The sequence below is a fragment of the Manis javanica genome, chromosome 4, assembly GCF_040802235.1.
Source record: "Manis javanica isolate MJ-LG chromosome 4, MJ_LKY, whole genome shotgun sequence".
In the NCBI taxonomy this organism is placed as follows: Eukaryota; Metazoa; Chordata; class Mammalia; order Pholidota; family Manidae; genus Manis; species Manis javanica.
In genome coordinates this window covers 72,240,395-72,263,504 of record NC_133159.1, presented here as the reverse complement: position 1 = coordinate 72,263,504, position 23,110 = coordinate 72,240,395, and the positions used below count along the sequence as shown (strand labels likewise).

The following is a 23,110-nucleotide window of genomic DNA, read 5'->3' as shown; positions in this document are numbered from 1 at the left end:
TGATTATAATTCCTTTAGCAACAATTAAGATACTGCCATACACCTCTTCCTCAAAATAAAAAATAGTTGTACCAGTACATTTCAAAATGATATTTGAAGATCAAGGATAAACCAGAAATGTCATCTGTTTTTGGAAGACTGGAAAATTTAGTCTTTTTTTCCCTCCAGTTTTACAGAAGTGGTAAAGTACCCATTTCTCCTCTGTCCTGCCCCCCAGACCTGGAAATCTATGATGGGTTGTACCACTACAGCAAATACAAAGCATTAGGGATTCCTCCCCTTCAAATTATTTTAAACCCCATTGTTCCAGACACCAAGCAATATAAATTCACTTATATTCACTCAGATAGTCCTTCCAATAACCTGTAGATACCTTTTATCACCCATTTTACAACTGAAAAAACTCAAACTCAGAGAAATCTATGTAAATAAGATAGCAGATAGCAAAGCTGACTCTACTTCCTTTATTTTCTGACTTCTGTGTCTCTAAGTCACACTTCTGCATGAGATAACCAGCCTTGGGCTTATATTTTGTTTTTCTAGGGCTCTTGGTAGTTTTCGCCTTTTTTAGAGGACTCCTGAGGGATGAACTCAAAGAGAAGCCAAGTAACAGGTGCCAAAATAGTGGGTGTTCTTCCTGAGAATTCTTATCAAATTTATTTTTATATGCCACTAACAATTATTAATAGCATTAATTAATTAGGATTTTTTCCAATCAACTAGCCTACTCCCCTGAAAGTTGGTGGGTAGAAGGAACACAGAACTAAGAAAAAGAAAGCTTAACCATGCCATATGATAACCCCAGACAGGGATGACACAGCATGACAGCTGCTGATGGGCAGAGTAGAGATGGAAAAGGGCTCAAAGCAAGACATGGGAAAATGATAAACACAGATTTCATCTGCTTCATAATTTTTCCCAGGAACAATCCTGCCTTCTACACATCTTCAGTGCCTTTTTTAGTAACAACACATGTGTGTTTCTTTTTTATTCTTTTGTTATTCTCCTTGGAATTTTAAATGCTTTTCAGCTCATAAACTCAATAAAAATACCATGACATATTTTTTTCAAAAGAATTTTATGATCCGAGGAACTATTGCTTAATCAGACAGCCTGATGTTGGACTTATTTTTGCACTTTAAAAAATACATCCTTAAGCAATGTCACAAAGATGCTACCTTAATTCTTGAAAAATAAACAAGAAAATAAATGAGATGGGGAAAAAAGCACCTTTATTTCCAGTAAAGAGATACTCTTCTTATTTTCTAGAAGACTGAGAAATAAGATTCAGGTTGAAAAAAAAGTCAAGGGAAGCATCAGTAACAAATTAATAAATCCAAGATATAGACATCATTGAACAGAAGAAAAATATGTGTATTTTATGCCTGAATTTTATGCTAAACTGTTCTGAATTGTTTCATCATAGAGCAACACAGAAATGTAGATCACCCTGTGTTGATCACTATGCAAGAACTGTTCAAATCCCTAGTCTTCCACTAAAGAGCTGTGCATTATTAGGTGAGCCATTCTTTGATATCTCCGTTTTCACATTACACATAATAAGGGAGTTGGAGCTACAGAACCTCCCAAGATGATTGTGTCAGGGAGGATGCTGAATGGGCAGAACTCTCTGTTCCTTCTCCTCCTACTTGAGTCTGAAAAGATTCTTGCATATATATTTACCATATTTGGTAAGACTTCCAAAAGTCTTTCTTAGGAAGAAAAGTTTCTGTAACTTTAAAAAAGTATTAGCTTGGATGTTTCTAAACTTTCATTAACCATACAGACTGTGACTGTATAAAATGTATTTGTCCACCTGTTAATTCAACAAAGTTTTTGAGTACATTCTGTGAGCCAAGAACTCTACTAAACCCTGGATACCAAGGGGAGCATGATTACCAAGATCCCTGATCTCATATTTTATATCTTTGGAGAAGACTGACAATAGAAAAATCATTGCAGGTTTTTGATGAATAAATGATGGAAGCAAACATGGTGAATGAAAAGAAAAACTGGTTAAGGGAAGGTAAGTCAACTAGTTAAGGGTAGGGAAGCCTATTACCACCAGGGCAGTAAGGAAAGGCATCTTTGGATAGGGGAGAATTAAATTGTGACCTAAAGAATGAAAAGGAACCAGTTATGCAAAGAACTTTGGGGGATTCTTTAAGGTAGATAGAATGGTAAGGGCCAAGGTGCAGAGGTGAGAATGATCTAAGTATTTTTGAAAACTTAAAGAAAGCTATTATAGCTGCAGCATAGTGATTAATGAAAAGTTGTTAGAGTTGAGCTTGAAGAAATAGATAGGAGATAATGAGGGACCCTTTAAACCATGGTAAGGAGTTTGGGTTTTATTCAAAGTATAGTGAAAAACCATTAAAGGTTTCAAGCAGAGAGGAACATAGTTTCTGAGGGAATCACTATGACTTTCAAACTCTGTTTAGCAGTATCTAGTGCTATTGGCTATCTCAAGGGATAAAATAAATTCTGTAAGAAATAGTAGAACAAAATGAATTTGAATTACAAATGAATGTGGTGTGCCAAGACAATTCAATGAGGGAAAGAATTGTCTTTTCCACAAAGGGTGTTGGAACTGGATACTCACATGCAAAAGAATAAAGTTAGACTTTTATACTACATGCAAAATTAACTTGAACTAGGTCATAGACCTAAATGTAAGAGCTAAAACTATTGGGCTATGCAAAGTTTTCATAAACAACACAAAAAGTACAAGTGACAAAAGAAAGAGGCAAACTGGACTTTATTAAAATTAAAAGTTTTATGCTTCAAAGAATATCATCAAGACAGGGAGTAGACACCCATGGAATAGGAAATAATAATTGCAAATCATATATGGTAAGGGACTTGTATCCAGAATATATAAAGAATTTTTACAACTCAATAATAACAGACAAATAACCCAACTGAAAACCGAACAAATATTTCAGCTGAAAAAGTATTTAAACAAATATTTTTCCAAGTAGATACACAATTGGCCAACAAGCAAATGAAAAAATGTTCTACATCATTGACTATCAGAAAAATACAAGTAAAACCACAAAGAAATATCCCTTCACATACCCTAGCATGGTTATAATTTTTAAAAAAGAAAATATAACAATTGTTGATGAGAATGTAAAGAAGTTGGAACGCTTATACATCACTAGTGGGATGGAAAATGGTGCAACTACTTTGCGAACTAGTTTGGCAGTTTCTCAGTATGTTAAATATAGGTTTACCATATGACCCAACAATTCTACTTCTAGGCATATACCCAAGAGAATTGAAAACAGGGTTCAAATAAATACTTGTATGTAAATATTCATGACAACATTATTTATGACAACCAAAAGTGGAAACAACATACATGATCAACTGATGTTTATTAATAAGTATAGCATGTCTATACGTACCACATTTTATTATTGCTGGCAATAAAAAAGGAATGATATGCTGATGCATGCTACAACATTGATGAACCTTGAAAATATTATGCCTAGTGAAAGAAGTGAATTGGAATATACCACATATTATATAAAATATCCCATATAGGCAAAGCAATAGAAATAGAAAGTGGATTAGTGGTTGCCTCAGGTTGGGGGATGGGAGAGGAAATGGGAAGTGACTGCTTATAGGTACAGGGTTTCTTTTCTGGGTTGGTGAAAATATTCTAAACTTTATTGTGGTAATAGTTATACAGAACTCTGTGAATATACTAAAAACCATTGAATTGTATACTTAAAGGGATTCATAATGCAGTATATGAATTATATCTCAATCAAGTTGTTGAAAAAGTAGATGTATTCATTCTGAGGTAATACACTTTCACAAAATTTAAAGTAATCAGTAGGGAACCCCAACTCCTTCTATTTTATAAGTAGGGTGAACCTCAAGCCAACTATTCTCTGTCAAAATACATTTACATGAAAGCATTCTTATTCTTGTAACTATTGAAGAAATCTATTAAAACATGCACATTGTAGAAAATGTTACTATTTTTCCAGTCTGCCCTGCAAGCCTCTAAATAAACAAATGCATTGCAGTGGGTCATGTTAACTTTTAAAAGACAACATTATGCACTTCACAACAAGCAGTAAAATAAACTAACGTAATATCAATGGAACTTTACCATCCCATCCCAAAAGAAAAGAAAAACAGTATTTGAAAAGAAAAAAAATGTAAGCAAAATAACCAGTGGCAGCCTTTCTGATTATAATCACAGAAGAAAATGAAGTATAGAATATAGGCGACCCTTTTTCTCACACATGATAAGTTCTTCAAATATGTGCAAAAGTTTATGGTGCAAAAGGTTACTACTAGGTCCATAGTTCTATTACCTAGAAGCTAAAAATTACTATAAAACTCTCTCACTTCCCTTTTTCTTTATTCATAAACTTTGGTTTTACTTCTATCATTCCATACATGTTCTCTAAGGTGCTATTTCTTGACAAATACCTAGTAGACTAGCTGAGTGATTAAGGCCATATACATTCTATCATTCATTTACTTGTTTATTAAAAGTTTATTAAGCATTAATTTTATTCCAAGCACAGTTCTGGGTGCTAATGTTACAGCAATGAACAAAACAGTCTAAGCCACTGCTCTCCCAGAACTTGCATTGTAGTGTAGGAAGGGGATGTGAACAAGAATGAAAATGTCTTGTAGTGATAAGTGCAATGAAGAAAATTAAACATGGAATGGGATAGAGAGTGACTAGGTAAAGTAGCTACTTTAAATTGGGGTGATCACAGAAAGACTAGCTGCGGTCACTGAGCCAGATGCCTAAGGATAAGAAAAAGGCAGTCATCTGAATATCTGAGAAAAAGCTTTCTAGGCAGAGGGAACATCTAATGCAAATGCTGTGAGAGAGGATGTTTATTAAATGCACTATTAGAGAGAAAAAAAAGACCACGTACTTAACTACAATGTGGTAAATAACTGGAAAACATGGTGTCAGAGAAAAAGGAGGGGCCAGATCATATAGAGGAAGATAGATCATACTGAAAAGTTTGGGTATTAATCTAATTGCAGTGGGCAGCCATCTGGAAGGTTTTAAACAGGGAGAGATGTTTGATTAACATTGTCAGTAATCATTTGGGATATTTTGAAGAAATGAACTATGAGGGTAAAAGTGGACCAAACCACTTAGAAGGCTGTGGCAATATTGTAGGTGAAAATGTCATGGTGGTTTGGAATTCAAGGGAGCAAATAGGGATAGTGAATAGTGGTCAGATTCAAGACATATTTTGGAGATGTAGCTAACTGAATTTGCTCATGGTGTGGATGCTGAAAAGAGGGAAAAAGAATAAAGAATAAATCCTGGTTTTTAACTGGAGCGACTGAGTGATCAAACCATTGAATATGTAACAAAGATACAAATTTTTATACAAATGCAAATATGAAATTTCTTTCTTTCTAACTTATCTGGTTTTCCTCACAAGCCTTAAGTTACCAGTTAGTGAGGAATGGTTGGGGAACTGATGGAGATAGAAAAGTTTAAATCCAATTCACTTGAAAGCTTATGGAAACAATCTCTTTCTATAACTTAATGGTCTCTTTAAGTAATGCTCAGACTCTTATGATGCTTAGTCTCAAATTTATCAGTCCTCGACCTCCCTCTTTCAGTCCTTTCCAATACAGAGTCTGCATGCCTCATGGTAACAAGAATGAGGATGAGTCTAGGTGTAGGTGTTACTCATACTGATAGGGACATGGGGATGTCCCTTGGCAGGTGCTTACTACCTACCCTGCTTTGATGATGTCTACAGCTGATAATTTTCACTTCTTCTTTTTTTCTTTTTTTTGGCAAGAATGCCTAGGGGGTGCTCCCTTCCTGAACTAGCCTGTCAGTCTCCACTAATCTGTAGATCTCTCCGAGGTTTTGCTGTGATTCTCATTCAGGTCTAGCCCAGGCAATCTGCTCATCAGTCCTTCTTCTTAGAGTAATGATAACCCTCCACCCAAAAGCTCCTCAGGTATTTCTAAGTTTCTGTCTGCATCAGAGAAATCGAGGAATAGTTCAGGAAATTTTTTTAAATGATCTTCCTCATTTTGACTTTGCTGAGCAACCAATTGTTTTTATTGAAGTATAGTTAATATGCAGTCTTACACTGGTTTCAAGTATACAACACAGTGGCACAACAGTTACCCTCATTATTAAATCCTCACCCAACCAGAGCAGTTACTCTCTGTCAACATAGAAGATGTTACAGAATCATTGACTATATTCTTCATGTTGTACTTTCCCATGAACAACTTACATTATAATTGAGAGTTTTTGTGCCCCTTTGTCCCCCTCATACCCACCCATACCAACCACTCCCCATAGTAACCACCTGTCACTTCTCAGTGTCTATGAGTTACTGCTGTTTTGTTTGCTTGGTTTTGCTTTACTTTTATATTCCACAAATAAGTGAAATAATATGGTATGTGTCTGCCTGGTTATTTCACTGAGTGTAATACCCTCTAGGTCCTTCCATGTTATTGCAAATGGCAGGATTTCTTTTTTTCTTATAACTGAATAATATTCCATTGTGTATGTGTACTGCATCTTCCTTATACATTTATCTATTGATGGACATTTTGGTTGCTTCTATAACTTGGCTATTGTAAATAATGTGGCAGTAAACATAGGGTTGCATATATCTTTTCAAATAAGGGTTTTGTTTTCTTCAGGAAAATTCCTGGAAGTGGAATTACTGGGTCATATGGTATTTCTATTTTCACTTTTTCAAGGAACCTCCATACTGCTTTCCACAGTGGCTGCACCAATTGACATCCCTACTAACAGTGTGGGAGGATTCCCTTTTCTCTACTTCCTTGCTAACACCTGCTATTTCTTGTCTTTTGGAGAGTGGCCATTCTGCAGGGTGTGAGGTGATACCTCATTGTAGTTCTGATTGTATTTCCCTGATAATTTGTGATGTAGATCACCTTTTCATGTGCCTCTTGGCCATGTGGATTTGTTCTTCAGAAAAAGGTCTATTCAGATCCTCTCCCCATTTTTTAGTTGTATTTTTTTTTTTTAGTGTTCAGGCATATGAGTTCTTTTATATTTTGGATGTTAACTTCTTATTGGGTAAATTGTTTACAAATATATTCTCCCATACTGTAGGTTGCCTTTTTGTTCTGCTGATGGTGTCCTTTGCTCTACAGAAGATTTTTAGTTTGCTATAGTCCCACTTGTTCATTTTTTAAATTTTGTTTCCCGTGCCTGAGGAGACATGTCTAGAAAAAAATTGCTCATGCTTATGTTCAAGAGATTTTTATCTATGTTTTCTTCTAAGAGTTTTATGGTGTTGTATCTTACATTTAAGTTTTTAATCCATTTCAAGTTTACTTTTCTGTATGGAGTTAGACAGTAATTGACTTTCATTTTCTTGCATGTAACTATCCAGTTTTCCCAACACCAGTTATTGAAGAGACTGTATTTTCCCTATTATATATTGATGGATCTTTTATCTCATATTAATTAACCATATATGCATGTGTTTATATCTGGGATTAGCAGCTAAACTGATATGATCACAAACCAGGTGATATCTGAGAAAAGACTTTTCCTGAATCTTAAGTGGACAGTGGGAAATAAGAGTCTTTCTCTGCCAAAACTTATAATGGAGAAAATCTGAACACCTATGTCTCTCCCTCTCTCTTTGCCTTCCCATATTCTCCTGGGGCCAGAAGAAAAGTACATACTTTTTCTTGACTTCCCCTGGGTCATATCCTCATCCTCTACCATCCACTAAAAGCCTTAGAGTCCTACTGTGATAGATGGAAAGTGTGTCTTCTCTACAATACAGGACAGCCTTGTGTGATCAGTGCTCCGGGACAAATTTGTGAAATGTTAAAGTTGGAAACAAAGAAAATAGAGTAATCTCCTCTCAATATATCCAGCCCTTAGACCCACAAACCCCTCAGGCTGAGAAAGTCCATGTACTCAAAAAAAGCAAAATAAAAAAGTATTTTAATAATTTTCAAAATATTGCCCCATTGATTGGAGAGGGGGAAGACTAGGAGAGAAGTAGTTTAGGGTTCAAGTGAAGAATTCAAGAATTCATTCTGGGACACAGAGTTTAAGATGCTTATTAGAAATTCAAGAAGAGATGTTGGTAGATAGGGCAGTCAGAAGGTCAGTGGTGCAGTCAGGACAGAAGGTATAATTTTAGAAATCATTAGAATACAGATGGTACTTAAAGCCACAGGGGCAGGACGAGGTCACCTAAAAAGAGCAAAGAGAGGAGGGCACACATTGAATGGCTGGGCAGAGGAAGAGCATATAAGATGTTGTAAATAAATAGAAAATCAGGGAAGCATGCTGCAATGAAAACAAGGGTTAATAAAATAAAGATTTCAAGAATGAAAAAAGGTTCAGATAACATGAGTTAGATAACTGACCATTGAATTTGGCGAATTTGGCTGTATGGAAGTCATTTGAGGCCCTGAAAAAGAGCAATTTCAGAGTTGCGCTAAGATTAAAAGCCCAAATGAAGAGAGTATGAGAAATAAGGAAATAGTGACAATGAGCATAAATAAGTCTTTTCAGAAAAGTTTTGCTGTGAGGAGGAATCAGAAAATGTAACTTGAAGTACATGAGAAATTGAATGAGTGGATGGAAGGGAGAAAGGAAGGTCAAGAAAGGATGGTTTTTAAATGAGTCATATCTACCGTATTTGAATGCAGTTGGAAATGATCCAGTCAACAGAGAAGAATTGATATTGTAAGTAAGAGAAGGATGTTTCCAGAAGAGAGGTCCTTGAAGAGGACATGGGCTTCAGGTACAAGTGAGTAGCTGGCCTCACACAGAAAACAAACACATCTTTTGTAAGAGAAGGGAGACAGACTCTGTGGGTACACAAGTAAATGTGTTGGTAGACTGGACATCAAGAAGAGGAGATGGCTCTTGTTTGATCCCTATTATATATCAGTGAAGGATGAGGCAAGGTTATTAACTTGAAAATGAGATAGAAATGGAAGTTTGAAGGTAGAGATGAATGTGTAAGTCATCTTGCAAAGTAATGATAACAAATCTCAATTATACACATCTGTGAGATTTACTTTTGCCACTGTTGTCCACTCTTTTATTTTTACATTATCCACAAATTGTTATGAATATTTAAACATATAAACAGTTAAAATAATGCCTAAACTGAATTGATGGTTGACAGGTAGCATTTCCATGCAGTAGTGTCAGCTGATAGCTGAATATTTGAATTCAATAGAGTTGTGAAGTGCAATATAATAAAGGGGTTTGTGAATTCCTTGTTGTACCAGTATTGCAACAAAGGTCTTACATGTTTAAATATTACAAATTTAAGTCACATATTTACAAATTAAAGAAAAAATGTAATCATTTTCAATAGATGAACTAAAATTTTGAATGAAATTTAATATTCATACATTGACTATCATAATTAATTGTGAAACTTCAGAGATACGAGCAAAGATCAACAGTCTTCACCATTTCTATTCAACATTTACACAGTCCCAACCAGCAGTAAAACAGGAGAAATAATCTACTGTCAAATTATTAGAATTAATGAGAGTACAATAAGAGGCTAACTATAAGAGTAATATACAAAAATAAATTCCGTTCTTCATAAGCAACAGCTAGAAAACTTTTCAAAATACAACTTACAATTCAATCAGCAGCAAAATGAAGTATCTAAGAATAAATGCAACAAATGATTTATACAACTGAAGGAAACTAAGTTTACTAACAAAGACCTAAATAATTACATATTTTATATTCATGGATAGGAGTATTCAATAGCAAAAAGTTACCATTTCTCCCCTAATCTATCATACAATTATAGGCAAAATCCCTGTAGGTCTTTTTTATAGAACTTAATTGATAAAAAATCATTTAAAAATTTATATGGAAGATCAAAGGGCCTGTCTCAAGGCAGTTTTCAAGAACCCGTTGAAAGGGGCAGAAGGGAGTGGTGTGTGAAAGGGAGAATCTGCTCCACCTGACATCATAGCTTACTAGTGAAGCAGAGTAATTTAGTCAAGTTTCATGATTATTCACAGGTAGACAAATGGAATCGTGGAAATAGAAGATAAACTAGACTCACATCTAAGTATATTTGAAACTTAACGTTTGATGAACTGATTATGTATTGCAGAGCATTAAGGAAAGAATGAAATATTCAATAACGGGGAATGATACAACTGGTTATCCAAATGAAAAAAAAACCCAAACGCTTAAACACAAAAGAATGAAATTCTAATTCAATTAAAGACCTAATTGTGAAAATAAAAATTTTAAATAGGAGAACATTTAAGAGACTATTTTATGACCTCATGAAGGGAGGGAAAATAGTAAGGATCTCTTAAACGTTAAAAAAAAATAAGAAAAAATACTGATGAATTTTATTACATTAAAATTACAAATTTTTGTTAATCTGAAGTTATACTAAACAGTGAGAAAATAAAGTACAGCCTGGGAAAAGAGATTTGTGCTATAGAATTAACAAAATACTAGTATCAGTAATATGCATAAAAACTTTTATGTATAACTCAGTAAGAACAGTTCAGCAGAATACTGGGTAGAAGGTAGAAGCTAAAGACTCGCATATAGATATCAAATAACTGTGGATAGATATTCATTTCTCCTTCTGACTCAGGAATATACAAATTGAAACCACAAATAACATCATTTTACACCAGTGAAATGGACAAATTTTAAAGAATAATTGGAATTCTTAAACTTTGCTATGGGAACTTAAGTTGACAAAACCACTTTGGAGAACAATTTGTCAATATCTGTGCTCTTGGAAATGCCTGTATCCTACAACCCAGCAGTTTTCAACTCCGGGTCTATACCCCTCTATACCAAAAATCTCTTAACTTACTGAGTTACACAGAGGCAAGCACAGGGTGTTTATTGCAGCATTTTCTGTAACAGAAAAAAGGAAAAAACCACACACAGACACACACTAAAAATTCATTAGCATGAAAATGATTAAATAAGTTGCATTTTGATAATGAAATGGAATCCTGTAGGAGTGAAAACAGTAAGTTAATGGATTAAAGACACACTGAATAATTCCAAAACAAAATGTGTTAAAAGAAGTTTCAAAAGAATACATAAAGTATAATACCACTTATTTAAAGTTTGAGCAGATGCAAGATAACCGTATATTGCTTGAAAATACAAACAAATGGAGTAAAAGTATAAAGGAATGCATGTGAGTGATAACCAAATAGAGGGCAGTGATTATACCTGAGTGAGGAGAGAGGGTGATTATGTTTGGAAGGTACTTCAAATATATAAGTCAATTATATACTCAGTATGTATATAGGGATACACACACACACACACACACACACACACACACACACATAGCTTCTGTTTCTTAAAGTGGACAATGGGTACATGGGTATTTATTGTACCTTTTAATATCTTTTACACATATTTAAATATTACATAATACACTTCAAAATGTTAGTGAGAACATTTTTTGAGCTCTTCAGTATAAGTCTAATACTTTCTAGGTTTGCACATTATCTCATTTAACCTTAGTAACCCTTTGAAGAGGTATTATTATACCCCTTCTGTATAACAATAAACTAAGGCCTCTAGAAGTTCCATAATCTACCTATGGTCATATAGCTATTAGGGGACAGACCCAGAATATGAAACTGGAGCAGTCGAACTTTTAAAACTTCACACTTAACCTCTATGATTGTCAGTCAGCTTCTTTTGAAAACTCCATATTAACCCAAAGAAATCTCAGGTTAGTGCAACTATCATTTCAACCTCTGGATGCAGCTATAACTACAGCAATAGAATTTAACCACTTTGGCTTCTAAATTAGCTACTTTCTGAGGCTAGAAGGGCATTTTCTCAGGAACACAGGGCATGACTCATTTCCTTAGGTATCTGTTTATTCATTTAACAAATATTTATCAAGAGTCTACATAGCACAGTGGTAAACCACAATTTATTTCTTGTCTACAAAATTTTTGCAGTTTGCCAAACTTTGAGACACAAATTTGAGATATCCATTTTCATTTCCAACTAATGCAAGGAATGCTGTGATTAATTATTAGCCACTTTAGAATTGCAACCTGGCTTACTGTGGATCTCATTTAAGCCCCACTGTTGTTGAACTGTGAATTCACATCACATCTAAAATATTCTAGCCACTTTTTACTTTAAAAAACGTATAAATTGAAAAATTTTAGTCTACTTTTGTTCAAAGTACAGATGATTACCTCCATTTTCTCCATGTATTTCCTTCCTTTTTTCCACAGATCCAAGAATATATCTTTAATCCTCTACTTCAGTGAAATTTTGTGATCCTCCTTGACCATGTATTGAATATATTTTATAATCCTATATGTTCAACAGGATGTTGAACCCACAGATGTAGCTCATACTGGGTCCATGTGGATGTGAAATGGATGCATTTGGGTTTACTTTTATTACATTCTCATTAGTTAAAATGGTTATACTGAAACCAAGTAATTTTCTTCCTATTATAAAAAATAGTTTGTCTATCTTGGCCAGTTTGTGAGCTTTCTCATTAGTAATAGTGATACCTTTAAATCATCATGACCTCTTTTTAAATAATTATACAAATTATCATACAACAATATTGTTGAACAGTAACTCTTATTTTTAATTAGTATTCAGTTCATTGATTGTTTGAGATGAGTATTTAAACATTCCATCTAGTCTTTTCTTTAACAATTTATTTCCTTTTTTATGTTGAATATTCAGGGACCTGAAGGAATTGTGGGAATTCTGGGACAAAGAGGTCGTCCAGGAAAAAAGGTAATTTAAAAAATACTTTTAAGCTGTTTTTTTCTTCTGATGGGCCCAGAGCTCCATAGAATGCTGTGATGTTTTTATTGGCACTAGATATAAAGTAATAAAGAACTACAAATTTGGCTTAAAAAGACACATTAAATTAATATTTAATTCCACTTAGGAGTACCTATCACTTAAATTATTTGAAGGCAAATTTTCTACTTTGTAGTTTCTAAAAGATCTTTGCCTTGCCTTCTGTTTGCCAAACATTCTTCAGTAGAGAGTGGGCGGGAAAAGAGAGAAAGGGAAAATAACTGTTTGTGTTACTCAGTAATAATTTAAGTGAAATGTTTACAGGAAAGAAAATGATTAGATTTGTTCTGGGTCTATTATTATGTTTTTCTAAACTGGAAAGATTAATGAGTGATTTTACCTTTCCCATATATGAACTAAGAAACGCAAATCAAGAATATGTTTTATTTCATCTTTCTGTGTTGACAGGTAGTAGCTGCACACTAGTTGGGGTGAGGATTTAATAATATGGGTAACTGTTGAACCACTGTGTTGTATACTTGAAACTAGTATAAGATTGTATATCAACTATACTTCTATTAAAAAGAATTTAAGAATATGTTTTATTTGCTTTATATTTTACTTTAAAAAGTGATGTATTTATAAAATTCTAGTATATTATAATGAAATTTTCATCTTTTTATGAGGTCAAGCATTTGTTCAATTGTTAGTGAGACATAGAAATGATTCTCCCATTGTACTACAGCAGTTTTGAATATATCTACTATAATTAATTACAAATCACACCATATTAAGCTCCTTAAGTAATTCTATTATTTATGCTAATATATACCTAGTCCATCTTTCTCATAATTTTGGGACAGTATAAGAATAATAAAAGATGAAGAAAATTAATGAGGTAAATTATAATTGCCATTCTTGCCCATGAGAATAACCCTGGTATTGAAGTCTGTTTTCATCATATATAATGTTATGTCTAAGTTCAACATTAGAAGTGGGACAGTGAAGGTCCTCAAAACAATTTTCTCCCCTGAGAAAGCCTGTAAATTATCCTGAATACCCAAAATTTCCTGAATATGATCATAGTTTAGTGTTTCTTTGTGTCTACTTAATTATCAATAATAAAATAGCTTGGCTCCCACAATCAGAAAAATGAATTACAAAAATTACTGTTGGGTAAGAATAGCTGTATTTTTGTGCTAGGGAATGACCGATCAGCCTAATGGAAAACGGAAGGTAACTAGTTTTCAGAGAGATATAAAATGTTATAAAAATGTTACAGACTTTTAAAGGCAAACTTCACACAAGTGAGTGATGATCTTGAATATACAGAACTACACATTAGAGCTTTTTTGCATTAAACATCTCTTTATGGCTTTGAAGTTCTCTGCAGAGAAAGGCTTCTCATAAGGGTCTGTGTTTTCCCATGATAACAATAAAAACATGCATGCATGCATACATGCATGCATAACTAACTTCAAAACAAGAAACTTGCTTATTTATAACTCAACATGAGCACCAGATCACCCCTGCTTTTATGGCCAAAATTATTTTTTTAATGTTCTTTTTCCAAAATTACTTTTAATTATTATCTTTAAGATAATCTAGATGGTGATGGTATGTTACTATTGTCAGAGGTGGTCTGTGGTACTATTAAATTAAAGGAAAGTTATTGTTTATAGAATTCTGCTTACAAAATATCCTCTGGAGTCATTCAGGTATATGATATAGTTAGTTAATCTATTTAGAAAAAATAAATATGTTTTTTCTTACTTTTCTCTCCTGCTGATGACATCCACAGGGTGATAAAGGACAAATAGGGCCCATAGGAGAAACTGGAAGCAGAGGTGCTCCTGGACAAATTGGGGAAAGTGGTCCTAAAGGTGCCAGAGGAACTAGAGGCACTGTGGTTAGTATTTGATTTGTTTCCAAAACTAAGTTCACTGTGATGGAAAAGAAATGTATCCTTGTCCTTAAAGCTTCATCCCTTGATTAATTTTACAGAGAAAGCAATAGTTCCATTGAAAATAATCTACCTCTGTGGGATGTGGAGAATTGTAAGCATTCCACAGTACTTAAATGGCTTAGTGGTTTCTGGACATGAAAAAGGAAAGGAGAAAGAACTCAAAATGGAAATACAATATGAAATGAGGTTTAAAAAAAAAATCAGGTTATAACTCCTAACAGTAGGAAAGTTTATAAGCTTTGCATTTAAAATCAGTATTAATTTTCTATATAAAACTATGCTGTCATTTGGAAATGGGTTTTATTTATATGCTTGGACTCCACATGCTTATCTAGAGATTTTTTTTAACCAGCTGTGATTAAAATTAATCTCTATAACATCAAATAATATTTAATATTTTGCATAAACTTTGCATGATGTGAAAACAAGGGTAGCATGATACTTCTGAACATACAATAGCCAAATTACATTGCTAATATATTTGAACCTTCTTGTAAAGTCACAACATGAAAGCTGCAAAATATTTAAGAGATTATCCAATTTAGTCTTTTCACTGTTTCATAAGCTTATTTATAAAATGCAAGTATATTCCCTAATTTCAATGTAAATGTCACAAATGCTAGACTTTTCACCAAGGCCTTTTACAGAGACTGCATAATCCTATCTCTTGTCTCTGAGAAAATTTTCTCTCAAGGTCACTCTAAGTATTCCATGCCTTACTGTCATCTTACCACTCAAGGTCTTTCTTACTTCCTTTTATTTAAATTACTAATATATTTCCTTTTTCTATCTTTGGCTTATGTGCTTAAAAACATTATATAATGTAGTTAATTTTTTAATAAACATGGGAACTAAATTATCCAGAGAATATTGTCTTCACAGTAGGCTCTTACTTTGGATTTTCTCTAAAAAGAAAATTCCCTTTTTAAATTTTGACACCTTTGCAAGATACCATCCCAAGAGGTTTCACCAAATTTACACTCCCATCACCAATACTTCATATTAATTCTTATGATGTTTGATAAATGAAAAAGTGTATCTTATTTTCTTTCTATTTACATTTCCCTGATTTCAACAAAGTAATTTATATTTTTCTCTCTAGAAACTGCCTATTCACATGCATTTACATGTTTTTCTATTATGTTGTCTTCTTTTCTTATTGATTTGCAGTAATGTCTTATATATTTTAAAAATATATTTTTGTTAGATATGTTGCAAAATATATTACAAATATATATTTCCCTTTCTGTCATTTATCTTTTAATATTGTTTATGATATCTTTTGCTTTACAAAAGGTTTTAATTATTACATAGTCAAATTTGTCAGTCTTTTCCTTTCCAGTTCTATTTATTCATTAGAATGTCTTCCCTACTAATGTAACTAAAAATGTTCTTCCACATCCTTCTTCTGATTCTTTTATATAACTTTATCTTTACCCTTGGCTTATATGGAGTTTATTTTTTTACTATAAGTTGTAAAGGACTAGTTTTCTTTTTTCCAAATCGAAAGTCACTTGTCTCAATACCATTTAATAAACAATCAGTCTATTTCCCACTTTTATGAATTGGTACCCTCCTTTAAACTAAACTCTGAAGTATTTATTGATCTGTTATTTTCTACTTTCTTCTCTCAATCTGGAAGACTCTTGCTAGGCCAATTCCACACCATTTAAATTATTATACTATTACTATAAATTATTATATTATTAGTATCTTTTAATATCAGTTAAGGAAAATACTTCATATTTCATTCTTTTTAAATTTCCTGGCAACTTTAGAATCAGCTTGTCAAATTCTTTTTATATTGAATATTTTAATAAACACCATATGTCTTTGCATTTACTCATATATTCTTATATGTCCTTTAATAAAATCTTGTCATTTCCTTTATTTCTGTTCCTACACTTTTCTTGTTAGGCTTATTGTTAGTTTCTTATGGAATTTGGTATTTTTAATGAAATCATTTTTCTCATTACATCTTTTTGTTGGTGCTGTATAAGAATTCTATTTTTATATTTTTATGTTTATATGCACTTTAAGGAATGTAGGTGAGTCTCATGGGTTCTTTAAGTAAATAATCACATTATCTCCTCATTTATTATTCTGACCTATTGATTAGAACTTTTGGTTAGTGTGATATTTAATTAGTCACGTACCTATTCTTTGCTTTAATTTCCTTATCTCCTATTTATTTTGAGATTCAAATAGTACAGCTGATGTTGAAGCTTTCTGATAACATGAGAGATAGGACATTTTTAGGATCATTATTTTTTGCTTTTTTGCAATTGTCTGAGTCACCTTTTCGGTAGTTTGGGGGACTTTTACTGATTAGCCTTTAAAAATATGGTTTCCTTATCTGAAAAATACTGATAATAAGAGTAATAATAGGATGATTATTGCACATAAGTTGTCAAGTATTTCTATTTTAGCAACTTTGATCAGAGCTGAAACATTGTTCATCAAAGCATCTGAAACTATCAGTGAGTATTGAGTTCTTAATTCATCATGACAATATCAAAAGCTATTAGGCTTCACTCTCTATATTCACTGATGTACTTCCATCACAAACTTTGGCAAATACAATCTATACTTCCAAGAATTTGCTAGAAACCATAGGATTCCAACAACTGAAAGTATTTCTCTTCATATGATTAAAAATATTTATACTAGATGTAAACCAGAGATAATTTTTTGGGGGGGACTTCTGTGGTTTGTAAGAAAAATAAAACTAAAGTTGATATATTATTTTTTGTTTTCCCATTTCAGACTAGCTAGAATTTCATACATTGAAAAATCCAAATTTTAAATAATAGGAGTACAAATTTAAAGAATTAAAAAATTATCTGTTTTCTCATCAATATTTCCTTTGTTTTTTAGGGCCACTTAGGATTGATGGGACCTGGTGGAGAACCAGGAATTCCAGGATACAGGGTAAACATTTCTAATTGGAAATAATAAAGTGTATATTTGCATGAAGACATTTATATAAGATCTTATCCCAAATATGCAATTTAAGTCGAAGTTTCTCTGATAACATATTTATGCCTCTTCCTGTAAAGTGAATCCTATTTTTCTTTCTGAATAGTGAAATACCTGGACTTGATGGTAACAGGTAGAGCATGCACAAATAATATGGAGAATGTCTACATACTTGTCTTTTTATTAGGGCCATCAAGGTCAACCAGGACTTTCTGGGTTGCCAGGTCCTAAAGGAGAAAAGGTATGTGTGTATATTGACTTTAATCCTCAAACACTAAATTTACATGTTCTTTCTGAAGATATGCATGGAAACATTTTCAAAAAATAAAAGAAGCACTTTCAACTTGAGAAGTATTGCAAATTCTGTAAGAAAAATAAATAAATAATAAGGGATAAAAATTTAAATAAATCACTAAAATGTCTTCATAGGTTGTTTCAAGATGGAAGTGAAATAATATATGTTAAAGTACTTTGCAATCTGTAAAGCTTTGTGAAAGTAAAATCAATTACTTCTTAAAAAAGACTGTAAAATTAGATTAAATGGCTGACTATGGTATGTTTGTAGTAAAAATGTTTATGAGTTAAGAATAACTACAACAGTATTCCTCTTGATTTGTAATATCATTGGAAACCTGATACTTTGAGAAAATTTCCTGGGCAGATTTTTATGTAATTAAAACAGACTGACACTTCCAAGAATGATTTACAAATTATAACTGTGTATAAAATATGTGCTGAGTTTTGAAGGTAAAAGTTTTCTATTTAAAAAAGATAGGCTCAGATTGTGTATTTAATAACATACTAGAAAGTAATAGGCTGTATATTTCAAAAGTTATTTATTAATTTGCTTTTATTTATAAGTCATTGTCTCATTATAGGGTTATCCAGGAGAAGATAACACAGTGCTAGGACCACCTGGGCCTCGAGGTGAACCAGTAGGTCTCTTTCCAAAAATTATTTTGATGTTTCAAGATAAAATGCAATTACAATAAAGATTCACAGTACCAATCACATCTTTTCAAGGAGCTTCATTTTGTTAGTTTTATAACACAGTTTCATAGAAGAGCAGTATTTGGAATGACATAATCTAAATATGAACACTATGTCCAGGTTAAGATTATTAGTATAGTATATAAGTTTAATAAAATGAGTCTAACTTTCCAAGTCTAACTTGCAGCATCAAATGCATGATAAATTTTATGGATATTATAAAAAACACTATACTCTAGACATTTTAGGATAGATATTTTCTATTTTTTTTTAAATTTTTTTATTAAGGTATCATTGATATACAATCTTATGAAGATTTCACATGAACAACATTGTGGTTATTACATTTACCCATATTATCAAGTCCCCCTCCACACTCCATTGCAGTCACTGTACATCAGCATAGTAGGATGCTATAGAGTCACTACTTGTCTTCTCCATGCTATACTGCCTTCCCTGTGACCCACCTACATTATGTGTGCTAATCATAATGCTCCTTAATCCCCTTCTCACTCCCTCCCCACCGTCCCTCCCCATTAGTCCCTTTGGTAACCATGAGTCCCTCCTTGGAGTCTGTGAGTCTGCTGCTGTTTTGTTCCTTCAGTTTCACTTTGTTGTTACACTCCACAAATGAGTGAAATCATTTGGTGCTTGTCTTTCTCCGCCTGGCTTGTTTCACTGAGCATAATACCCTGTAGCTCCATCCATGTTGTTGCAAATGGTAGGATTTGTTTTCTTTTGATGGCAAAATAATATTCCACTGTGTTTATGTACCACTTCTTCTTTATCCATTCATCTACTGATGAACACTTAGGTTGCTTCCATGTCTTGGCTATTGTAAATAGTGCTGCAGTAAATATAGGAGTGCATAGATCTTTTTGAATCTGGGATCTTGTTTTATTTGGGTAAATTCCTAACGGTGGAACTGCTGGATCAAATGGCACTTCTATTTTTAGTTTTTTGAGGAACCTCCATATCGCTTTCCACAATGATTGATCTAATTTACATTCCCACCAACAGTGTAGGAGGGTTCCCCTTTCTCCTCATCCTCACCAGCATTTGTTGTTCCTTGTCTTTTGGATGTTGGCCATCCTAACTGGTGTGAGGTGATATTTCATTGTGGTTTTAATTTTCATTTCCCTAATAATTGGCAATGTGGAGCATCTTTTCATGTACCTGTTGGCTATCGGAATTTCTTCTTTGGAGAAGTGTGTTCAGATCCTCCACCCATTTTTTAATCAGGTTATTTGCTTTTTTGGGTATTGAAGCATGTGAGCTCTTTATATATTTTGGATGTAACCCCTTGTCGGATATGTCGTGTACAAAGATATTCTCCCATACTGTAGGAAGATGTTTTTGTTCTGCTGATGGTGTCCTTTGCTGTACAGAAACTTTTTAGTTTGATGTAACTCCATTTGTTCATTTTTGCTTTTGTTTCAGGGTAGGTATTTCTTTAATCATCAGATTCAGACTAACCTTTAAAGTATTTTAAGAATCTTATCTCTATCCTTTTTTATAGTAGTTTACACAGTTACCAAATGTTTTTAAAACTTATATAATTGGTTATTAGAAATAATACTGTTTAAAGATCATGATCTATACTCTTATAATTAAGCATTTTAAGGGTTAACTCTAACAGTGGTTACTGAAAAGGAGCTTTTATAGCTTTGATCATCTTAATAAATGTCTCTATGTTCATGTTTGACAATAACAATCTTAAAGGACATGTAAATTAAATGGGTAAAATAAAAATGCTTATTTCACAGAAGTACATATAATTTTTTATATTTTTCATATTCCACATATTATGTGGAACAAAAGAATCATAAAGCAGAAGGGTCTGAATATGTAATCACTACTGATATTTTGATCTGACTTTTTTGGAGATGGTTGAAAGTTATATTTTGTTTTAAATAAAGACAGAAAAGATTCTACAATTTTTCCAATTAAATCAAATCATTTTTTATAGAGGCAAGCTTTTCTGTGAGAATATGTAAAATTCTTTATAGATATGTTCTGGTCTCTCTAAACCTCTATGGGAGAAAATATGAAAATAATGCAAAATTTAAAAGCAAGTAGAAAAATTTGGGCAAATGGAGTATAGTATTGCTTATTTCTCCAAATGAGGTATACTGGAGTCAAAGAATGTCACTGAGATATAATAAGTATTTTAAAAGTCTGATCTAGCAATGGTCATTTTATCTAGTAGACATGGGATAGATGTGAAACTTAAACTAAGAATATTCTAAATAACTAAAGCAGAGTCAGAGCTTATTGTCTTTAAATTATGTCTAGTACTTTATCCACATGAGAATAAGTTAAAACTTATCAATTAATGGTTTAAATTAAAATTTATGGTTTTGGCAACTAATTTCAATTTAAGTTTCTTTTTAGACATTAGGCCATAGTATGTGCTAATTGATTTTTCAGGTGCACTTTAGACTAGGTAACATAAACAGCTTATCATATCAATGATTTTATATTAGGAATGTTTGGAAGAAAGCCTTAAGAATTAAAATTAATAAATGTAATTTCTGTTAGGTTAGTTTATGTCTTAAGAATTAAAATTTTCAGATTAAAGAATAAACAATAGAATCTATGATAAAGAAAGGTAAAGTAGAATTAGCTATTAGATACTTTTTTAAAAGATCATTAAATGATGCCCTGCCAAAGTGGCTCCTGCCCTGCCATACTCAGAAAGCAGCCTTGGCTAGGACTGTGGGCACCCCTCTAAAGTGACTGCTGCCCAGGGAGGCGGGGGTTAGGCCTTTCCATCAGCATGCCTACAACAATCACAGCTAGCCAACTATACCAGGGTCCACTCCACCCACCATGTGCCGACAGCCAGGCCTCTCAGCAAGTCACAGTAGGGGCCAGTGCACACACAGCTGTTTCAGCCCAGACACAATAGGACAGTGCACACAGAGCACACAAGAGACACTCCTGGTTCTGGAGACCAGGGGTGATGGCCCTTGTGGGCCCCACAAGACATTTTTTACATGAGGCCACTCCTTCAAGACCAGTAGACCAATAGTTGATCTACCTAATATATAGAAACAAACACAGAAGGTGGGGCAAAATGAGAAGAAAATGTTCCAAACAAAAGAACAAGATCTCAGGAAAAAAAATCTAAATGAAATAAGTCATCTACCTGGTGAAGAGTTCAAAGTAATGGTCATAAAGAATCTCACCAAACTAAGGAGAAGATGGATGAACACTGAGATTTTCAACAAAGAGATAGAAAATTAAAATGAAAGATATACTAGAGAGAATGAATAAAATATTAGTGGATACAGAAAAAAAGATCAGTGATTTGGAAAACAAAGTAGTGGAAAGCATCTTGGCTGAACAGCAAAAAGAAAAAAGAATTTTTAAATATGAGGATAGTTTAAGGGACCTGAGAGACAACATCAAGAATACTAACACTCCCATAATAGGGGTTCCAGAAAGAGAGAAGAGAGAGAAAAGGGCAGAAACATATTTGAAGAAATTATAGTGAACACCTCCTTGACCTGGGAAAGGAAAGGAACACCCAGATCCAAGAATCATAGAGAGGCCAGAGAAATCCACATAATAATTAAAGTGTCAAAAAATAATAAAAATAAAGAAAGACTCTTAAAAACAGCAAGAGAAAAGCAGTTAAGTTGTACAAGGTGAACACCATAAATCTGTCAGCTGATTTTTTAGCAGAAACTTGGCAGCCAGAAGGGAGTAGCATGTTATATTCAAAGTGCTAAAAGGAAAAAACCTACAACCAGACAAACAAAAATTAAATAAGTTCATCACCATTAAACTGTCTATACTAAAGGTACTTTTTAAAGTGGAAAATAAAAAATCATAACTAGAAGTAAAAAATTATGAAAAATCTCACTGGTAAAAGTGAATGTAGTAAAAGAAGTGAATCAACCACATAAAGCTGGTATGGAGGTTAAAGGCAAAAGTAGTAAAACCAATTATATCTAAATAATTATTTAAGGGTTACACAAAATTTTTAAAATGCAAAATATGATGTCAAATACATAAAAAAGGGAATGGATAGTAAAAATGGAGTGCTTTTAGAATGTATTCAAATTTAAGTGACTGTCAACTTAAAATAGACTTCTGTATACATAGGGTTCTACGTATAAGCCTCATGGTAACCACAAGCCAAAAAACCTATAGTAGATAAACAAAAAATGAATAAATAAAGAGAAAGGAATCCAAACATAAGACTAAAGAAAGTCATCAAATTATAAGGAAAGAGAGCAAGAGAAGAAGAAAGGACCAAAGAATCACAAAAACAACCAGAAAACAACAAAATGGCAATAAGTACATACCTGTCAATACATGCTTTAAATGTAAGTAAACAAAATGATCAAAAGACATAGGGTGACTAAATGAATTTTTTT

The 23,110-nt window shown here is 33.0% G+C and overlaps 1 protein-coding gene across 4 annotated transcripts in view; it reads left to right on the top strand.

The window, feature by feature from the left end:
* Window positions 1–23,110, top strand: part of COL24A1 (collagen type XXIV alpha 1 chain) — a 364,470-nt gene that overhangs the window by 261,095 nt on the left and 80,265 nt on the right. For all 4 annotated transcript variants that reach the window (XM_073234227.1, XM_073234226.1, XM_073234225.1 and 1 more), the window contains 5 exons: window positions 12,725–12,778; window positions 14,589–14,696; window positions 17,631–17,684; window positions 17,920–17,973; window positions 18,611–18,667. In XM_073234227.1, the coding sequence (XP_073090328.1) occupies window positions 12,725–12,778; window positions 14,589–14,696; window positions 17,631–17,684; window positions 17,920–17,973; window positions 18,611–18,667 (327 nt within the window). The remainder of the gene's footprint in view (window positions 1–12,724; window positions 12,779–14,588; window positions 14,697–17,630; window positions 17,685–17,919; window positions 17,974–18,610; window positions 18,668–23,110) is intronic.